This window comes from Lepidothrix coronata, unplaced genomic scaffold (assembly GCF_001604755.1).
Source record: "Lepidothrix coronata isolate B3197 unplaced genomic scaffold, Lepidothrix_coronata-1.0 Scaffold0, whole genome shotgun sequence".
Lineage (NCBI taxonomy): Eukaryota > Metazoa > Chordata > Aves > Passeriformes > Pipridae > Lepidothrix > Lepidothrix coronata.
The window spans coordinates 4,540,093-4,562,763 of NW_016690180.1; the positions used below are offsets into that span (position 1 = coordinate 4,540,093).

The 22,671-nt window shown below is 33.9% G+C and overlaps 1 protein-coding gene across 4 annotated transcripts in view; it reads right to left on the reverse strand.

Moving 5' to 3' along the window:
- The window catches only part of TUSC3 (tumor suppressor candidate 3), a 106,628-nt gene that overhangs the window by 61,554 nt on the left and 22,403 nt on the right, over positions 1-22,671 (reverse strand). For all 4 annotated transcript variants that reach the window (XR_001873275.1, XM_017805751.1, XM_017805769.1 and 1 more), the window contains exons 2-3: positions 11,224-11,393; positions 1,577-1,694 (exon numbers count right to left, since the gene is read on the reverse strand). Coding sequence is in view for 3 of the 4 variants with exons in the window: in XM_017805751.1 (XP_017661240.1) it covers positions 1,577-1,694; positions 11,224-11,393 (288 nt within the window). In the remaining variant the exon portion in view is untranslated. The remainder of the gene's footprint in view (positions 1-1,576; positions 1,695-11,223; positions 11,394-22,671) is intronic.

Here is a 22,671-nt window from a genome sequence, read left to right on the forward strand (position 1 = left end):
TCTTTAAACAAAAAAGGCAGAGTAAGCCTGTTTGTTTCATTCCTGAAAAATGAAATTTAATTTTACATTACCCAAACTTAATCTTTAATCAAGTACAGAACTGAATTTTTCGACAGAAATTACTAACTATTAAAATGTTTTTATTCTAAGCAAAAAAATACCCCTCTTCTTTATTGAGCTGTTTTGGAAATAAATATTCCAAGAAAGTCTAAGACAAATGTTGTGAAATTGTTAAATGAAATATAAGATAAAGAAACATGTTGAGATGCAGAAACCTTCTGACATTGGATAGACTTTGGGGGCAGTTGGTCTGGAACTACTTTACCATTGCTCTGTAAACATAGCAAAAGCTAAAAAATGCAAATTGCATTACCTTTGAGGTTTTTTGCTATGGCATCAATATTACATGACTTGTTTGTTCACATAAATGTATGGTCAGAATTTCCCCCAAATCCACCTTAAAACAGTCATTAGTACAATGTATTCTTAACACTGTATCTCTAAAACTGGCAGGAACCTTACATATTGAAGTTTAATTTCATCCACATGTAAACATGACTTTAAATGCATATCATTCAAAATAAAACTGAATCTGTGTTCTGTTACACAAGGAATAAGTTGAATTGGACTATTCTAACATGTATTGATTGGCTTAAGGCCAGATCAAACAACATATATTGTATTATTATAATAATGTAAGTTACAATAATACAAATTTTTGTAAAGCAAATCTTTAATTTGTAAAGCAAAATCTTAAGCCACTAATAACCATTCTTTACACGGTACATTCTAATATTTCAACTGGAAGTAAAAATATTTACTAAAAACAGTAATTAAACTTTTTAAATTAAGTATTTTCAAAATAAATATTAATCTTTTCCCCCGAACATTTTAAATCACACACTTCACCAAAAGGTGTTTAAAATATATGGAGAACTTCAAAGCTTTTCACTTCTCTTAATCTGCATTTTTAGCTTCAATCAATGGATAAATATCAAAGAAAATCATGTCAGTATTTAGTATTATTTTTCAAGGGATGCATTTTGCCTTGACTACTCAGTTTAAAGGGAGACAAACTATTCTCCAACGGCTGATTTTTCACTCTTTATAGCCAATATATAAAATGTAAACCATCCTCTTCTCTTTTCCCTGAAGAACTTCCAGGCTAATTCAAATATTATTGAAGTTGAAGAATATTGTATCACATAAAAGCAATTAGTTAAGAGCTTTTTACCTCTAAAGAGAAAAGAAAGGAAATCTTTAAATGCAAGTGTTATTTGCAATGTTCTTCATTCTAAAAAATTAAATTAACAATTGTTTGGGAAAAAAAATGCACATGTATAATGCAATCTATAAACAAGGATTATAAACTACACTTGGAAAAACTAGAAGTGGTTATTGGTAGAATTTGCCTTTGTTAGTGTCGTAGAAACTGCAGTGTTTTTAACCAGGAGGAAATTGTATACAAAACACAGAGGTACACACCTACATACAGAAAATAATCTGTCTTGCATTATTTGGCAAATCAACATGTAGTTCTAAAAATTAACAATGCTTTACAGTGTCCAACATTTACCTGTTGAAAAACATCTGCCCCTTCATCATAATCCACTATTGTGAAAAACAGTTTGTTTGAAAAAGCAGATGAATAGCGCCATGAATTAGCCAGTACTTGATATTCTTCATTAGCTTGCCTGTTAAGGAAAAGAAACAAATGTACATCCACATGGCATTCACTGGCAAAAAATATGCTATAACCTGCTGCAACAGCCAGATAAATTACATTTTCAGTATCATTCTCAACACCCATACTATCAGTTAAAATGTTTCAGCTAGTTATGCAACTCTTTGCTTCAAACTCGTCTTCTCCAAAATTATAAAATGTGTTAAGGTAAACTATACCAGAGACATTCCAAGATGATATTAAGAAAAAATAATGTTTTCCATATTTAAAAGTCTCAGAAAACAGGAGTGGTCTGTGTGGCAAGTGTAACAAAAATCTGCTAACAGATCCATGCAAGCAAATGCCTATGTTGCCCTTGATTACAATATCAGGATTTACTTGCTGGAAACAGCTACAAATAAGGAATTCTGAAACCAGTGGACAGACAACACAGAATTGTGAAAGTAGCAGTCTTCCTAAAACAGCAGAGCCATAAAAAGAGAGACAAAGAAACTGCTAAGCACTTGGGAAATGATCCTAACCAAATAAACAGTAGGCTTGTAAGTAGCATAATAAATTACAGATTATTTCTCTAAAACTTGTTTTAAAAGTGATAATTTTGTAGAACAGAAGGTGATTTGCTACTACTCAAATATGTCAGAAAGCCTTCCCTTGGCTTTACTCATGGGTCTATAATCAGGTCAGATTTTTTTGAGGTTTTGCTTGTTCACCTATCCACTTTAAATAAAAATTAAAAACCCCAAAACAAACAAACAAATACTCCCCCAAAAAACAAATAAACCCCCACCACAATAAATCTGAAATACAACAAACAAAAAAACAAAAGCCCCCCAAACAAGCAAAAGAACAAACCAAAAAACTTTGTCCTGATTGCAGTAAAAGGAAGGGAAATGAAATTAATTCTAAGAGAATAAGCTCGGGACCTTTATCAGCAGAGACATTCTCTAAACACACAAACATAAACCCAGAGATTCTTTAATAGGACAAATCAATACCAACAAAAAAAATCAGAGAAAAAAAATGAAAGAATGCTTGCAGTACTTCCTGATTGACACAGATTCCTTTGTTAATTTCCATATTATTATTTAATCACATCTGCTGTAGAGTCCAAACCAGGATTTCACCACTTGGCAACTCGACTTTGCATATAGAAAGATACATAAGCAGTATAAATAAATGTATTCTGCAGCTTTTCTCAAAACAGTGTTTCTAGAAAAACAGTTCTGTGTGTTAGATGGTGCAGAACAGTTTATTTAAAAGCTGTAAATTCAAAAATCTGTTTGCTGTAAGAGAAACTCTGCATTAAACATACAGAAGAGAGGCAAAAAAGGGGAAGAGCATTACAGGACCACAGATATCCCAAGACCTTCACCATTTCTTCATAACTGAGATCAACTTTAGGCATGACATATATTACATACAAACTCCAGCAAAGCTGTGTACTATTAAGACATACATTGTACATGAAAAAACTATCACAAAAATCTAAGAGTTAAAATGAAAATTCATGACCTTTTACTCCCACAAAGAATAAATAACATGAAGCACAATAAAACTCAACTTTCAACCTTACTACCTGACTTTGTAAAATTTGCTACTTAACAGCCTTACTCAACAGGCAGTTTGCAATTTAAAAAAAAAAGCGATGTACTCATTAGTTGGTTATTTCTAGAAACAGGTATCACTAAGCAGGCTAACATATTCACTGTCATCCTGAAGAGGGCAGTCAGGCAACATCAAAGGAATGCTTTAAAATCTTAAGCAATATCTGTAGTGCACTCTTCTGATAAGCCTGCTATATTAAAGCTGAACCATTTTTATTAGAAGAACAAGATAAAAATCACTTCATCTTGATGCCATCATTCTTCTTCATCTACCTTTCACTTGTGATGAAATAGTATTTCTGGGAAATTCAGATACTCCACTTATGCCCCCATTATTTGAGAGGACTCTTCTTCCCGCTGATCTCAATGCATTTTGCATCTTCAAACTATTTTGAATTAATATAATAGATAGAAAGTATAATTTTTCAAAAGGTTGCTTTAGATTTTCTGTAACAGAGTCACAGCAAAATTTCATCCTCAGACTGAAAATAACAATTCTGTAATACATCTTCATAGCAGCTCTTGAAGGGTGTGGAGAAGAAAGACTGAAACAAGGAGCAGCAGGAATACAAAGTTAAAGGATTACCACATCCACAACTGAAGATCATCCTACACTACATAATCTCCAACTGATACAATGCTGATACAATCACATTAATAACTTTCTGTAGCACAGGTTCATTCCTTTTCAGACTCAGTAACAGTAAAAAACACAAGCATTTGACTGAAAAAAATTCAGTCTTCCATTACCAACAGACAATATCAACTATGTCACTTTTTATCTACCTAGCTCTATAATTAGTTCGTACCCATTTTATCCGTTTATTTCTATGAATCAATGTTAATTATACAAAATTGCTATAATAATTATATGAAATACTATAAAGGCATAAAGCAAAGAACTACATTTGTGTTGAACTCATTAGAAAAATATAGTAGCACTGCTCTTGTTTGCTTGACAGGATTTTTTGATATATGGACAACATCTGAATGCTATTGCTATTATAGTCACCTCTTAAGAACTTCATTATACCAGCAATACAGGAACTAGCAACAACAACAGTAATATTGACCAGCTACTAGAAAATAGTGGCTAGATCAAAGGGAATGCTACTATTAGATTTACTCAGAAAATTCAATATTCTAGCAAGTAAGCTGCTAAGCAAATGCTCTACAAAAATTCTTCCATTACGCAAGAGTTGCTCATGAAATATTAAAAGTTTTATTTAAAAAGATTAATTATGTGGGTGTCTATGGCAGTTAATCAGATTTGTATAGCTTGAGCTATATTTAATGAGATTAATTTTATTCTATTAGCCTGACATTTTAGTAAGAAAAACACAAATGGAATATTAGGAAAAGAATAAGAGTGTGGAATTATTTGACAAAGAAAGCAGTAAAGCATTATTTTCTGGCACACTATGGACTGTAGAAAATACTTACATATGTACAGTTGGCACAGAATGCACTACCAGGTCACCTACCTGTTCTTATCCATCTGTTTAAAGTAAACTGCAAGCAATGCTACAATTTACTTCCACAACGACTTTTGGCTTTTATTTGGAGACGTGTTTCCAAAACAAAAACAAGGGGTTAAATGCATATTTTGATGTCTTCTCAGTGTCAAGAAGACAAATTCAGAATGCTTATTTGATTTTAATTTTGTTTAGAGTGACTCATACTGTCTTCAAGAAAAGCACTGAAAAATCTACAAATGTGTCCAGAAAATTCACCACATATGTGGTGACATAGTGTATGGACACTAGTTGAAAACTACACTCGTTTTGCAAACTAGATGTCTATAAAAGGGGAAGGCAAGCTAAAATCCATGCTATTCTATTTACAGCATCCCATTAAATTTTCAATATTCTACAGATGAAAAGAAGCTATGAGGTCCTATTTTGTAGAAGTTGTGAAGTAAAAAAATAAAGAATTGTGATCACAGGAAGAATAAGCAGTTTCTTGTGATCCAAGTAGAAATTACTGCCTGGTTAAACAGGACTCATCAGTACTTCTATAAAGATCCTGAAGTACACAGGAAAAGCAACTGCTTAACTTTCAACAGCTCCTTCCACATTTCCTATTCCTTCATCGAACAAAAGTTCAAATCACAGTTTCCTCTCACTACATTTAAGAGACCTGCCAACGATTTTTCTCACTACCTCCTCTTGATCAAGAGGACAAAAAAAAAAACCCAAAAACACAGAAAGACAGAGGATCCTGTTTCTTCCTTCTGATGATGCCTCCTTGACTGTCACAATTCTTTTTGCTGTTGACCTACTCTTGGATCGGCTACTTGAAAACATATTTCTTTTCTGAGATATCTTTTTCAGCAGGGATACCAACAGAATCCCTCTCTTTTCAGAATTAAAAAATCACCTCCTCTTGGAGGTCTAATTGATAGGGTAGATGTTAATAAAAGCATGAGGAATCTCTTCTCTCATATATTTTGCTATTTGCTTCTATGCACTGAGTTAGCAGAAGGCAGCTACATTCAGAGACCTTTATTAAACACATACTACAAAATTAAGCTCAAAATTTAAAAATACACAAACTGTATGTTGAATTATAACCATAGTTTTAGATAAACCTGTAAGGAGGAATAATTTAAGCAGTTAACTTTGAGCACATTCTGCAGCAGGCTTTCTTCAGCAACTACAAGCTTGTTCTGAAAGATGCCACTAATAATTTCTGACAGAATTCAATCTTGTCACTCAAACTAAACCAAAGAAGTCTTTAGAAAACATGTGCCATATCTGAAAAATTGAACCATCTCCCCCATATTCTACATATTTTTAATATAATTTACATTTATATTTATACACACACAGAAAACTTCAGCTAATGGGAGTAATCACCGCTCCTTTCAATATAAAAAAACTTCTGACGCTTTTAAAAATGCAACAGTCTGGTCAACATGGATGAAAAAATTACTGGCTACCCAACTCCTCTGCATTACCAGCCCTTTCATCTTTCTTCTTCATAAATACTCTTTGCACAGTCTTCGCAAAACTGTGTTTTCCAAGAATCTCGAAGCAGGTTTGTTACTTCCACTGTAAAATACTGTTAAACATCATCTAGAACTGAAACAAAACAGTTTTCAGCTAGTGCAGTTTACAAGTTTGTCTTCACAAGTGCTCATCTGCCATTACCATAGGCTTTCTCTGTTGCATTTCCCCATTTTTCTCCTGATCATTTATGATGCTAATTCTAGGCTTCAATCTCGATTTCCTATAATTCAAAGTCTCACCTCTTAAAAGGAAACATGTGGGAATTCACAAGCATAAACAAGCATAGTAGAAAGTATGCAAACCAAAATCTGTTTGTTTCAAGTAGCTTTAAATTCACAGAGAGACGCACTTGTCTAATTTACATATTTTAACCATTATCTTATAACAAACTAGTAGCACAGGTCAACCTATAAAGCCTATCCACCGAAATTCAGCATCTTTAGCCTCTGCTATGATCTTTTCAAGGAACACTAAGAAAAAAAAAAATCAACACAAAATATGCACCTTTCTGTGATGGGCTTCAGCTGTTGAGGAAAAGCTCAAGTGACCAATTTCATTTTTCTGACCCAAATATCCCTTTCTAAATGAAAATACTCCAGAAATGAATTTGCAAAATGAACCAGACAAAAATGTGATATGTTTGGAGACAAACAAGATGTCTCTGATATACATCTGTACTGAAAGCAGAGATGGTTGCTTCTGCCAATCAGATGAGAGAAGCAGAGCTTGGAAAGTAAAATAAAAGACTTTGCTTATGGAGTTGTCAGATGGTATAGCAACAAACAAAAAAGAATGAGTTAATTATAAGAATGAAAGATGCAGAGGAGCAGTCAGCATCAGCAGGATAGAGCTAAAGTCCATGTGTAGCTAAAAAATCAAGTGCAGCCCCGGGGTCACTGAAGTCTGGTTGGTAAAAAGGTGCTGATCACTTAAGAAAACGTGGTGAGAATAAAACGGGGGAGCAGACTGCAAAACGCAAAAAGATGAAAAGCACAGAAGCTGGAAGCAAATTTTCACCCAAAAATGCATTAAAGTCAATCTAGAAGTTACTATTTGCCTGTATGTAATACAAAGTACAGTCTGAGAAACAGTCTCCTCATCTCTGTGAAGATACTATTGTCAGAATGAACGTTCTTTTTTCCTCCTTACATACATAACTAATTTTTTCTTTAGTAGTGTGACTGATGTGGGTAACGGAGATAAGCTATCTAGTTGAGTGAAGACCTAAACACCAAGGGAAAAAGGCAGCTGGTCTTATATCCTGAATCATCACTGTTCAAAGTTAGATTATTTCAGACTGCTCATCCAAACTGATTCATCATCACAATGCGTCAAGGGGCCCTTTAGGATCTGCTTCCAATGTGCAGTTGCAGAGTATATGCACCAAGAACAGCAATAACAGGTAAAGTCAATTAAGACTAACCAAGTTTAATTTCCTGGAACTAAAACAGTTTAATCAAATGCATTTCCAAATGTGCATGGAAAAAATCCCCCATGTTAAGCCATTAGAAACATGTTTGACCTCCATTTGAGAGCACATCGGATATCTAATGTGTTATTGTTAATTCATCTCCCAACACCAGCTATGTCATATTGAACTTAAATAATTGTGTCAACAGAAAAACTGACATTTATGCTACCACTAACACAATTGTGAAGGCATCAGACAGCTTTCAATACTCTTTTGGATCAGTACATTGAAACTTGTTTGTTGTTTAAACTTGTTATATGTAAAATCTTCACTATAAATTCTGCTTTAGGATAAATACTGAATTTCCTCAAAAAAAAAAAAAATCTAGAGGCATGACTAGAGGTTCTACTAACATGTATACAGAACTGCTGGTTTTCAGACGCCTTCATGTGTTAGGACTAGATTGATTCAGACAAGATTGACTGAAACTTTATTTTTTGTCAATACCAAACCTTTATCCAAATATCTAGAGTCCCAAGGACTTCTTTGTAAGTGGTATTTTAAAAGTAAGTTGATATGATTTCCATATACCTTCACAAATCATGTGATTTATGTGATTGATGATATAATGTCTTCCTTGCTGCACAAAGAAAATTACATTCTCTGAGACATATTTGGTCAGCTTTTCACATGTACGTCCTTGATATATGGATAGGTGAACTCAACCAAGTTCCATTCAAAATCTGGAACTTTTCCAGCATTAAAAAGGGTAGGAGGTTGCAGAAGGGAGAATCCTTCCTTCATGCCTTCTAGACAATGTCCAAGCTACAGCACTTCTCAGCAATGGACAGGCATGATAGTCCTTTGTCCAGTGGAGAACATAGATCACCAAACTGACTTTGCATTCACTTGGAAGGAATTCCAAAAGTGACACTAACCTTTCAAATGCAGGAAGCTACCTCTCCATCTGTGAGGCCACAATCGTTCAAAACACCAGCCAGAACAGTCATACTGATTTTACTATAAGCAGGGGCTCCTCTAAACTACAAACATTCTAAATATAACCAAGTACAAAATCAGATACACAAAGGATATAGGGGTTTTTTTAACAAGATAGGACACAAATGATCTCTTCTGGCCTCAAATGTGCTCATCTACAATGGCTTGTTCTAATAACCATTAGCTCTCACTGCTCTTCTCCAGAGAAGGACCACATTTCCTACTCTTGGTATTTTTAGCTTGTTATTTACTGGTCTTTTTATTTTTTATGTATAATACTGTGTTTTTCATGCTTAGAATTTGACATAGCTCTATTCAACAGCCACACACAAATATTTTTTTTCACCTTTTGAAAATACTACGCACATGTTCTTTATTAACTGGACATTTAGAAGAGACAAAACACAGAAATTTCAAATCTAAGCACCAAAAGGAAACAACAAAAACTTTTTTTTTTTGTAGATAGGCCTGTGATGCATAAACTAACAAGGCTCAATTTTTAGGGGGAAAAAAAAAGTTCTAATTCTTGTGACAAAGTTATTCAAAGTCAAAGATTTCAGTCTATGTGCTTTTTCACATCTGAAATATGACAATGATTTTTTTTTTGTATACAATTGCTCTGAAAATATTTTGACAAGTAGCAGTTAACTTAAATTTTGCACAAAAGCATCTTCACAGAACATTACAGATTAAGTTAAAAAAATCTATTTTTCCTTTAGGCAAAGTGGCTAGTGAATAGCTAACAATCAAGTAATGCACGCATTTCAGTTCTCTATATACTTTCAGTGCTCCTGTCCATTAATTAGGAATTGATTTGAAAATGTCGATTTTCCTGATAATGGTCTTACGTGCAGCATGATCAACCTCACTAAATTCCTTTTATTTCCCATGAACAAGTGGATTGCAATTTCACATTTATTTAAACAAGCCCAACTGAATGTAGTATGCTGATTTTTCCTTCATTTTATGCTTAAAGATTTTCGGTTGCTTCTGTACATAGATGTCTAGTCTGGCCTTTTACAAGACAAAATTTACAAGCTCTTTTTCAGTACAGTAAACAGTACACACTTGCAAGCAAACCTAATTTCCTTAAAAAAAATCAGTATTTATGTTGTTTTCACATGCCCTATAAAAGACCTGTACATAGCACAGGGAAAGAATTTGCTCTGGCCGTTATAATGACAAATACAATGACCCTTATAAAGCTGAACTTGGTGCATCTCCTGTAGCTTTATCCACTGGGTAAGAAAATAAGGAATGGTTTAAAACAATATGGTAAACTTTCGACTCCTATTTCCTCTCCTAAAGTTGAACCCTGGCAACACAAAGAAGAAACAACAGCAACCAAAGTGCTGAACTAAAAATTCATTTGACTTAAGAATATTGGAAAGCTTCTATACCTAATCCTTCACCTTCACAGTTCATATGTGGAGACTGAACTCATGGAAAGGCAATTTATACACTCTCCCTCAAAACTGACCAACAGACTTCAATGACGGAAAATTAATCTATAACAAAAATCCAATAAAACCCATATACAACTACAGATACACGAGTTGAAGTTTCTGTTGTAAATGTCCCATTTCAACACATCAGAAATCTAACAAGTTGCTATGTTTACCAACTCTGTATATAGATTAAAATGCACCTGTTTAAAACCAAGAAATAATATTTCTTAATATACAGCTTGCATATTTCATAGTTCTACAGAGTATTTTACTGCCTATTTAAACACTGTTTAGAGCTCCCTGCACAATAACCCAATCTATTTCTAGACACAATAATTTCTAATGCGTATTTTGGCTGAAGAAGGTTTTATTAGCACAGTTTCTGATTCAGTAAGGTAATTAAGTGCATGACTACCTTTCAGTCCCTTGGCCTTATTTGCCTGTCTATCATTAGTAATTTTTGGATTAATTTATTGAGCTAGGAACTTGCACAAAAAGGTCTTGAACTTAGAGGAATACCAGAGCCACTCTAATACATATTCTAAATGGAGACACCAGAACATATCAGAGTGCAGTGCCAGAAAGTAATCCACAATAAGCATGTCTTTGTGGAACAATGTGCTTGCATGTAAGAACTGTCCAAAGCTGTGAAATCACAGGGTAAGTCACATCTGCATCAGAGCCTTCGACATCTCTTACTGAAGAAATCAGTGAAGTGCCATTATTATATGGTAATGAACCACTTCTGTCACACAATGTCTTTGGAAAGATCATGGTCAACTATAATAAAATAAAGTTGATTTCTTAAAGAGAAAGTCTTCCTTAGTTGTGTACATTTTATTCAACTGTAATTCAAAAAAGAAATAAAAACTTGGCAGAATCCTAAAATCTGACATCTAGATTAAATGACAGTTGAAAAGATGCTGTAACAAGCACCTGAGCCTGTTGAATAGTGTGCATCTATCCCATGCAAAGAACAACCCTACTCAGTGTATTGCACATTGATTCAAGCGTTCACTTGAAGGCTGGTGAGGAAGATGAGAAAGTTCAGTAAGGTATAAATTACCTGCAAACAGAGCACTGTCGCTGTGGCTGAAGAGCAGTGAACATCACTATCACAGAGTAGTTACGAGGTGGAGCCTTCACAAACCTTCGGAATTTGTCTCCATTCATGCGGATGACTGAACGCCTTGAGCTCCACTCCATCAGCTGTTCCACCTTCTCAGCCAAAAGATTCTGTAATTGAGGACAAGGATGAGAAATGTTTAAGCTTAAAGTTTAAGTGCTTTGTACCTATATTCTGCCTTTTCACCCTCAGAGCTTATATGGACTTAAGCCAGAGGTTATATAGTTATATGGTTATAGGTACGGGTTATATGTATATAGCAAAAGTTAGCTTATAGCACAATTTAGTCTTTCATGTAGACAGGGAAATTTGAAGTATTTAAAAAAATAACTCAATGTGGTCTTAAACAAAAAGGATCCATAAAATGAAATCAAACAGGCTGCTACCAAAGGCAAAGGAGTAGAGTAAGGTTGACTGCCTTAATACAAGTTCCAGTACAGCAATCATTTAACTTCCACTTAAAAAAATTGAAGCTTCAGAAAACGCAGCATTATGTTATATTTATTCTATTTAGTAAAAATGAGAGCAAGATATTGTCAGTCACTCAAATATAAAGATGAAAGAAAATTGTACCTACAGAGAGAGAAATAGTTACTATATTCAGAATTTCCTACAAACATGTATCATATTGAATTTAAATTAATACAAGTTTTATATTTTGCTACAGACAGGACTGCACTATCATATAAACCCATCTAGGTAAATTCTTTTATGGGATCAACATTTTGAGCTGTTTCCAAGATTAAGGACCGCAAAATATTTTGACTGAACTACCATTGTGTAAGAAAAAAAATCCCTGCCTGTGTGTTGCTTTTGCTTGAAAGCATTCCATGACATGAATGATTTAAAGGAAGCTATGAGACATATTAGAAGACAGTCTTATTTATCAAAGTATTCTTATAAAAATCTATTTAGAATTTTTTTTTTAATAAAGTAAGCCTGATGTCACACATGCTCAGCAGAAATTGTTTCATTTCCTAAATTACCCAGTTTCAGTGAAGTCTCAATGACAGTACTCTAGGTTGATTGCTACATACATTGTATCAGGATCAATGTATCAATCTATCTTGTTTTATATCCTCTGTTCCCTCTTCACAGACCCTGTGGAAGCTGCCTATATCAAATAAGAATTCAAAAAAGTGTGGAGAAAACTGGAATATTACAAGTCAGAAGCTGAACAATGAAAGAAGGTGGGAAGGACAGAGAGGGGGCAGACAGACAGAAAGTGAAGAAAGGGCACCAAACAACAGGGAAACTAAGTTTGGAAAATTTGAAGTTCTCAGACCTCTGTTAAAATACACAAATTAGTGAAAGGGTTTATGAACTGATGAGGCTCCACTGTGGAGGGGAAGAATAAACTAGCTTAAAAAACATATTGAAATGAAGACACTGAGAAAAGAGAATACAATGAGAGACAAGGTAAGGATAAAACTCAAATACTGTGTAAGAAAAACTGAGAAAGGAGACAAGGTGGTTTTTCTAGGACTTTCTTTAAAAAAAAGGAATGAAATAGAAAAATTAGGTCATCTAGTAACATTTTGACAAATCAGTAATGCTATAAATAAGAGCAGAGATAGATGTATGAGGGGAAGGAAGGAGTGAACTGCAAGGATCAAGAAAAATTACATTTTGCCTGTAAGACCTTTCATCTTAAAAATTATCAGGCACAGGTCATCAGAAGGCTTGAGTCCAAAAGTTTTGATCAGTGTAAATCATGAACAATTCTGAGAGCCGCATTTACTTGACGTTATAAAGCCTTTAAAAAATATCCTTTAGGGTTTCATTCCTTTTCTCACAGTTTAGCTGATATTTGTTATCACAAATGTGAAAGAGAGATTACAACTCTGTTTATATAAATTAATCAATTAATACCATAATTTTTCTTCTGCTAAAAGACATATGTAAATCTTCCTTGAATTAGCAGTGTCTGAATTAAATCTTTGGTCATTTCAAAAGATTCACTAGTTTTGCATCAGGTACTGCAGCTGGTAATGTGCAATAAAACATAAGGAGCTAAAAGGATGTGAACTAGTATATCCAAAAGCTTTAATAACTGCAGCAAAAAGATAAACCAAAGAGAACTAATAAAAAGACACGACTTCTATATTAGCACAGGAATGATGTACAATAACCTACTTGGTACAGAAAACCAAAGACTTTTCAGAACAGGCCTTATTCAGAGAAAAGAAACCCATGAAATAGCATTAAGGGTATGAAAGCAAAAGCATGATCTTGACAGAAAAAACACAAAACAAAACAGGAGAGGAAAAAATCCAGCTCTATTAGTGCTACACAATTTGTTTCTAAAAAAGAAACAGTTATATTGGAAGACTCTTACTCAGAGAATTCCCAAACCAAGTTTTACTTGGAAGCTTGTTGCCAATAAAAAAATTGCCTTGATTCTTTCAGATCCAACCATGCGCAATGTCACCTTTACAGAGCTCTTATGCAATATTCTGAAGTTCACCATAATGTTCTCAACCATCTTTTGTTGTTTTTTGTTTTGTTTTTTTTTTCTAAATGCACTAGGTAAAAAGCTAGTAACTAAACTAACCTGTTTACTATACTAGGTAATCAAGCTAGTGTTTCAGGAATGTAGTCATCAGGTACAATTTACATACTTCATTGCATTCTGAAGCAATCTACTCTTTTCAAATATAAAGTTATTGAATAGATTGCAGATAATTGCTTACGTCATAAAACATTCTGCTTTAGGTTACCCTTTTCTTAAGTAACTGACTGCACTTCGATATCCTACCGATTTTTTCCTACGCTTTATTCCAGAAAGACTTCTTCTGCAGAATAATTGATAGAAGAGAACTTGGAACTGATAGCTCTAGAATTCACAGTAAAGTCTTTCTGATTTGTAACTCTTTAGAGAGAGATGAAGGCCTGATATTGTTTTTGTCATTTACAAAATATTTTCACAATATATGCTACTAAGTTAGAAACTTTTTCCTCTTTTCATTTAATAATGAAATCTAAGAAATAAATCTACTCTTAAATAAGTTTCTATTTTAGCCATGCATTTGATTTTCAAGCTCAGTATCTGTCTTAAGTAAATATGGCACATTTCAAAATTCCAACTGTGTACTTTAGCTTTGGATCAAAAAGGCACATACTTTTATGACACTACACTCAGAAATTGGTCAGTCTGTTAAAAGGGGTGGGGAGCATGTTTTAAACATGCTGAAGCAGCAGAACAACCTTAATGATTTCATAATTCAAATTGTAACTGATATTTTTGTAAGAAAATATTTCTCAGATAAAAGTGTATAAAAAAGAAAAAAACACTGTTGAACCAAAGTATGAGCTCTACCTCAGTCAAAAAATTTCTCCTGTGTAAAAGAGAGTGGTGAAAATTCAAAAAAAATTGACAGAAAACATTTAAAGCCAAAAGGGATAGTTTTCCATATTACCCTAATAAAAATAATCCATTAATATCCAGCAAAGCATTGTTAGAAAAGACAATGGTCTATCCCAAATTGTTCTTGCCATGAAGATACTGAAACTGAATATGTTTTCCAGTAGTTTTCTTCTATCATTTACCATCCAGCTATACAAACCATACCTAAAACTGTTACCAAAGTGAATTCCCATTAGGATTTTAGACATTTACACAAATTCTATTAACTCAACCTCTTTCCACCACCTGGGGAAAAGTTTTCTGCCAGAGAAAATCTGGAAATAGGAGAGAATGGCTAAATCTGACAAAACACATCTTGCGATGAACAAAATATCCAGAAAACGAGGAACTATCCCATTTTTCCTCTAGTGGCTAATTTTCTGCTCCTTCACACAGTCTATACAAGTAAAGACCCTACATTTGTTTAAACCTACTGGTTTGCAGAATTCCTCTGAGTACTTATACCAGTAACTCAATGGAACTGTTTTAGCTGAAACACTAGGAAAAAAACCCCAAACAGACAACAAATATGAAAAGGGAAATTCTTCCTGTATGAAGAAAACTCTAGGTTTGATGTTACAAATAACTACAACAGAGTCAAGAGATAACAGTCTACTGATAAAAATATAGAGAACTTTTAAATCAATAGGTGAAGAGGCAGACATATATCATTTATGCATTTTCAGTGTCTGGTGCCTCAAGCAGAATAAAAGAACATTCATGATCTATGTGTGGAAACAATATGAATGCTAATTTTTGTAAAGCAAACAGAACTATAATACTCCTTGTTGTTACTACACTATCTTGTAACAAGTGAAAATCCAGGAATTTTCTTACCGAACAAGAAAAGCTGTTCGTTTTTTAGAAAATGGGATTTTCCCATAAAGCAATCACCTATGAAAATTATCTTTGCTGCTGTCAAAAACATAGGCAAACTGTGACAAGTTATGAAACAGAAGATGCTGGCAGGCCAAGCTTCTGGCATCTACACCTGAAGTAATTCCCCATTAGGGATTGCTTCCCAGAGATCCCCTATATCTCCTCTCTGCTTCTTAACCTAACAGAGCTTGTCATCTACGAGCCTTCCCTTTCATACTCTGTGACCAGCAGATTAGCTACTCAAAACACAGCTTTATCTATTCATTCTCCCAAGACACAGTGCCTACAAGACAATGCATAAACAACAATAAGAACCACCCTGTATCCACACATTTTTGTCTCATTAACTGTTAATCTTCCTTGGCCAAATTTTCTAAATTTCTTTTGGCCTAAATAAAACTGTCTTGTTGGGGACAGGGGGCACCAAATAACACAAAACACCATTCAAATTTTCATAAATGCTGCTTGCTGTGTCTATCCAATGGATGTCCCTGACATTTTCAAGACAAATCTCCTATTTAAAAAAATAAATAAATAAAAATTAAATACTGTTCATTCAGATTTGTTGATCTGTGAAACACAAAATCATAGAAAAATAGCTGGAGTATGGCAAAGAGAAGATACTCCTTGGTTCTCAAGAAAGTTTTATCAGATTTCTGTATCATATAAACATATTGTTGACAGGTTTACATTACTGAAAATGTATTTTGAATTAGTTTTCTTCTTCAGATCCCCTTTCATTTACTTTGCCTTCAGTCAGAACAACTTCACACAGGTAGCTCTTAAGGCATAAGGGGCTATTAAAAAAAATAAAAGAACACAGTCCCAATGATATTACTCAATGCTTCGCTGTTCAAACTAGCCTGCTTTCACTTGAGACACACCAGCTCTACCACTTCGCTTCTGTCAAGCTTCAGAAGAAGTTTCAGGTCTCGCTGATATAAGAGGGTCCTGAATACTGCTCAGTATGTGAACATGGAATACCAAGACCTCTGCTCTGGAAAGGCAGGGTCAAGAGTTTTAAGATCAGATACCTATACTAGGAAAAGTCTTCAAATAAATTAGCCAGGGACTCAAACTACTGTTGACTACTAATAAGGCTGAGGCACTGGTTATTACCAAGCCATTCCCCTTTCCTGATGAAAAATTCAAATTCAATTCAGTAGCTCAAATTTTATTTCTTTCACTACAGAAACTGTGAATCAAGGAGTTGCTAATTAATGATTTGATACTATATTTGCTAGTAGAGATCAGTTACCTACAGATTTTGAGTGTTTCTGAAATTATGGTGTTGCAAATAAAATAAAAAAACAAATGAGAAGGTTTGCCTTCCATGTTTCCTTTATGTGTATCTTACCAAAACCAAATAATGCCGATCAAATCAGAGTTGATGAAAATTCTGCTTTGTTCACTAAGGTGCCTCAAATACCCAAAACTGCTAGCTTTGTAAGCCATTATTTCAGGACAACACTCATTGTAAAAACAAACAACAAAAAACACAAGGTTGCACTGATAAGGCATGTAAAGTATCTCATAAATTTCTCAATCTGACATATGTAGCTTAAATTCCAATTTATTTTAACAGTCTCCTTTTTAGTCTTTAGTTCCACTAAGAATAATAGTACAGAGAAACTAACTGAACTAATAAACACATTTCAGCAGTATGTAGTAAGAATAGTTAACTCTTCTAAAAATGTGTCTGATAAACATTCACGGATATGTAATTACTGACAGCATTACATTAATGGAATTAACATTAAAAGTGTTCTTACAGGCATACATTCCTCTGTTGTTCCTTGTTCACCTGAAGCCTGCATATAAATGTCATTTACACTACCAACACACCAGTATCCTTGAACACATCAAAACCAGTTTTATCGTTTGTAAAACTCAACAAATACTCAGGTAATTTCATATAACATTTCCTACACACTAAAGTGGGCTAGATGGCTACTTTCCTGCACAAGCCTTCTAAAGAAGATTTCACATAGCTCATGGACTTGAAAGTGCTAAAAGAAAGGCAATTTCTTTAATCTGTCTAGGTCTTCACTCTTTTCTCTAAAAGTTCCTAGGCTATTCTGAAACCCAGAAAAAAAAAAAATCACTTTTATCAAAGTTTATTCTTCTTCAAATTAAAGCATGCAGCATCAGCAGCTTCATCAAAAATATTTATTCCCTCTTTTGAACTTGTCTTTAAACAAGAATATAAACCATGAGTCATCTCAAAGTTGCAATCTCTAATTTCATGACTCACAACCCTAGGTTCAATGGAGAAGTCCAGGATTAAGTATCTGAATATTCCAGTGAGCACCATATTTTTCTGCAGCAGAAATTAAGAGCATTTACATCAAATTCTGAAGGCATCAGAAGCACAGTACAAACTGTTCTGTAACTCATAAGGTCATAAACTAATTCCATTGAGAATGGCTGTATCAGTACTGCAAATCTTTTCCTCTCTGTTCTCTCCTCTTCAACAAAAGAAGAGCATGAGTTAATGCAAATATTACTAACCAGTAAGACATACAGAAATCTGTTTGGATACTTATTTCCCTTTCAGATTATTTATTTATTTACAAAAAGCCATTGCCTGAACATAACTGAGAAGCCATGTAAGCTGGCACAGTATGACTGACTTGATATTATGCTCCATTGACTCAAAGTCATTTACCTGTGACTGAGGATTCGCTTTTTGGAATCAGACACCGATTTTCATCTTTATGTAAAATAGCCTACATTTTGTGGCACTAAGCCTAAAAACGTCCTTCTAAGGCTGAGTAGATAAATGAACAGAGAACTAATAGTACTGAGGTTTGTTTTGTTTCTTTTTTTCCAATTTTAGCCTATAAGTTGCTCTATTAGCAGTTTCAGAAAAATCTGGTTGATTTCTTATTATACAAAGCTGTCATTTTCTGAACATTGTACAAGAAAGTATTAATATTAATATTTTTCCCCAGCAGAAAATGCAAGATAGAAAGTAACCTGCATAATGGCTTACACAGATGTATGTTGTCCAGCTGATTTTACAAAGATATTCAATTGCCATGGAATACAATCAAAAATTGACAATTTATTTCAAAATACAAGAAATTCATCCTGTTTTTAACTTATACTTTTTAAAATTTTCACACTTTGTCACAAGCTTTATGATAACTTACATTCATTAAAAAATAAAGTTCATCTAATTTAAATAAAGTCTGTAAGTCAACATTATGAATTACAGAGTAGAACTCTAGTACTGTAAACAAGCATACAAATTCCTTTAGGAAACATAATCCCTACTGTACTGCGTTAAATAAACACAAGTTAAACCATTTAAATTCTATAGAAATTAGCCTAGGTAAGATGCTTTATACAACTATAGGCTTTTCCCTTATTGTTTTATTTTTATTTTTTTTGGAAGTGTGGAAGTAATTAAAAACATAATGAGAAATATCAAAAGGATAAATTATCAATTAGAGAAAAGACAACAACAAAAGCACCAGCTAAACCTCAAAGCACATTTTGCTTAGGTCACCTTAACACTGGAAGGATATCAGTCTCAGGAGAGCATAATATAGGGCAACGAGGATGATTCCAAGAGTACTTGTTATACACAAAGGCTAAAAAAGGTTCATTTATTCTCAGTGGAAAACATTTCAGGGTGACCTAGCAAAAACGTTGCCAAAGTTCTTGATTAAAATTGGGAAAAAATCTTTATCTAAATATTAAAATTATGCACAAAAAGTTAAAAAACTAACATCACTCTGCACATATATTTCAATTCATTAAAATGATCAAACTTCAAATTCTAAATGACAGTATATTTTTTTCAATATTCAGAACCTTCAGATTACTGGGAATTGGACACAGCCATACCTTCCAGAGCGCAAGTTTATGATTTTTAAGCAGATACTTCAAGTTAATTCTATGTACTTCACATACAGAATAATTTGCCCTGTAATAATTTCTATATTCATAAGAGAAAGATTGAAAGAAAATAAAGAAGTCAACTTTACCTTGAATTTTCACCTTCTTTGGGATACCGTACGGACAATGAGAATTCTGACCAAGTCTGAATATGAAGAAAACAGTCTGCATTTCTTATCTAGTCCTGTTGAAGGTTCCATTTCCAACACCAGACCAATTTCACAGTACCACAAAATGGCTAAAGTTGGAAGGGAGCTCTGGAGGTCACCTAGTCTAACCCCTGACCAAGTAGAGCCACCTTAAACCAGTGGCCCAGGACCATGTCCAGCCAGCTTTTGAGTGTTTCCAAAAAGGGAGAATTTACAACCTTCCTGGGCAAGTCCTGCCAATGCTTGGTCGTCATCTTCTCAGTATAGAAGTGTTTTGTGCCCACAGCCCCCAGTCTAGTCACTCACCGGGCACCAATGAGTCTTAACACTTTACGCTCCAGGTATTTATTTACATTGATAAAACTCCTTCTGAGCCTGCTCTTTCCTAGAATAAACAGTCCCAGCTTTCTCAGCCCTTCCTCAAAACATTTTCAATTTCAGAACACTAGATGAAAAGCATGATATTTAAAGGATGTGCATGAAAAGACATTACTTAACAGTAAACTCTTCTTCAATTTTCTAAGTTATTTCAAACAACAGGTTAAAATCAGATGCAGCATTTCCAATCAGTGGAAGTACAGAACAGATGACTAAACTGCTACAATGAAAAGAAGTTTTATTAAAAAAAAAAAAAATCTTACAAAAGGCTGTGGAATGCATCAAAACTTTTCAGTGAATTAGATTTGAAAGAACAACGGGGAAGGGGTAGTTGCATCCTGTTAAAAAAATGAAGACTAAGGACAAATCAATTCAACAACCATTTAAAATGTAAAATGCATAGAAAATACAATACAAATCAGAGGCAATTTGGTTTCATGAGTGAAAACATATTGGAATGATGGGACAGAAATTAGATTGTTCTAAGGACACATAAGTACTGTTTGGTAATCAGAAATATAACTGCTTGTACAGGAAAACACCGAGACATCAATGAAGCACACCTAAATAATTTCAACAGAATCCCTTTAATGATTTTTTTTAATTGCTCCATCAAAGAATATAACGGTATTTCTTTTTTATTACATAAGAGACAACTTAAAATGAGAAAAGAATTTTAGAGGAAGTTGACTGACCTTAAAAAAAAAAATCAACAACAACAAAAAAAAATAAAATCAACAAATCAGCAGAGTTCTTATTCCCAAGTTACTCCAAACAAGCAAAGAACAACCAATTAATTTGATCTAAAGAACACAAAGCATCTAGTTGAAAAATGTTCTAGATATGATGAGCACTCTGGCTGCTTCATCTTCCAAAACATTAAAAGCAAAAACCACAAAGAAACAAACAAACAAAAAAGTAAATAAATAAAACCCCACAAAAACAAACACTAAATCAAACAAACAAACAAAAAACCCACACATAGGCAGATGTCACAGATTTGGTTCTTTTGATATGAATGAGAGGATTCTCAAGTACCTATTCTTTATTGACACCTTTATATTAATACAAAAGGTCATCTTCCTTATTAGGACACTGGGAAACTAAAAAACAGAATTAAATTTCTCACCTGCCTCTTCACAACAAGTGAATTCAAAGCCTAATGTCAGAGGAAAGATGTGGTGATGATAAGCAATAAACACTTTCTATCTTGTGACAAGACAGTCAAGTACTTTCTGAAGTACGATACCTAACTATGCACAAACTAATGTAAAAATTAAGAATTTTAAAAATTATAATCAAAAAGTTGCAGACAAAACCGTTAATATTTAGAGTGGAAAAAGTTATTATTACTACCAAAGGGACTGAAACATCTCCTACCTACCTACCACAGATAAAAATTGCGCTTCTTCCTTAAAATTCCCGATGTTCTTTATGCTTTACCCATTAACCCAAGCACCCACAGGATTAAAACTCCAATGTACAAATACAGTAGAAAAGAAATAAATATTATGTAGAATATTATTACTATTCTCACTAAAAAAATATTATAATTCCAGACTTGGCAGATATAAGAGCTATCAGGATTAAAAACAACTGCAGATTTTCCACCAAAAAAACAAACAAAAAACCCCAAAACAAACAAAAACCAAACCAAAACAAACCCAAACCAAAACAACAATGAAAAAAAAAAAAACAAACACAGAAAACCCCCCACAACCAAACAAAAAAGTTTACCTTTATGAATGTGAAGGTCTCCAGTACTGCACTTTCTCCCACTCAACCTTAAGACAGCCACTTCCCCAGTTCCCCCACAAATGCTACATTTGCTAAAGAAATAAGGAAGGTTGCCAGTTGAAATATTGCAACTGCGATTTTGTACAGTAGTGCAATGATTTAAGCTAACATAGTTGCCACTAGAAGGAAAACCCAGGAAAGCTGAAACAGTAACTGACCAAAAAGCATAGAATGATCCTGATCTATTTGTTTGCCAATTTAACGCTACCAACTCAGTTATAAAGATGACCAAAGATGTGAGTTAACTAAATAGTGAAAGATAAGTGAGAAAAAATCTTCCCGTTCCCTAAAGCAGAGTAAGAAGGTGGATGTCTTGATAGATAAACAGTAAGTGCTATTCAGAGGAAGATAGGCCTGAAACCAATTATAAGGAATAAACAAGTGCAAAGCTCATCAATATGCTTGGCAACAAAATTGGTGAATATTCACTGAACACGCTAGAACAAACAGTAAATCACCTCATCACAAGGAAAAATGCCAATCAGGAACATTGACATTGGTTGCACCACCTTATAGTCAATCAGGGAGGTTTTCATCACAGAAACTTCTTGCAGTCCTAAAACCATGCCAGAGAAAAAGTATATACTACTTATTAGCTCGTTCCATTAGCTCATTTTAGTCTGGTACAATTTACACTTCATGTTGTTCTAGGGAGTCAGGATTTCATATTTCATGAACAGGACATTTAAAAAAATACATTTCCGACAGAACTAATAACCGTGTCAAAATTTCCTTCCCCCTGCATTATGTGTGGGTACATCCCTAAATAAAATTCTCAACTTACACAATTAGTGTATCTTCTATATTTAGAAGAAAACAATGAAGAAAAACTCTCATTCTGACAATGAGAGATGAAATGTAAAATAATAGGAA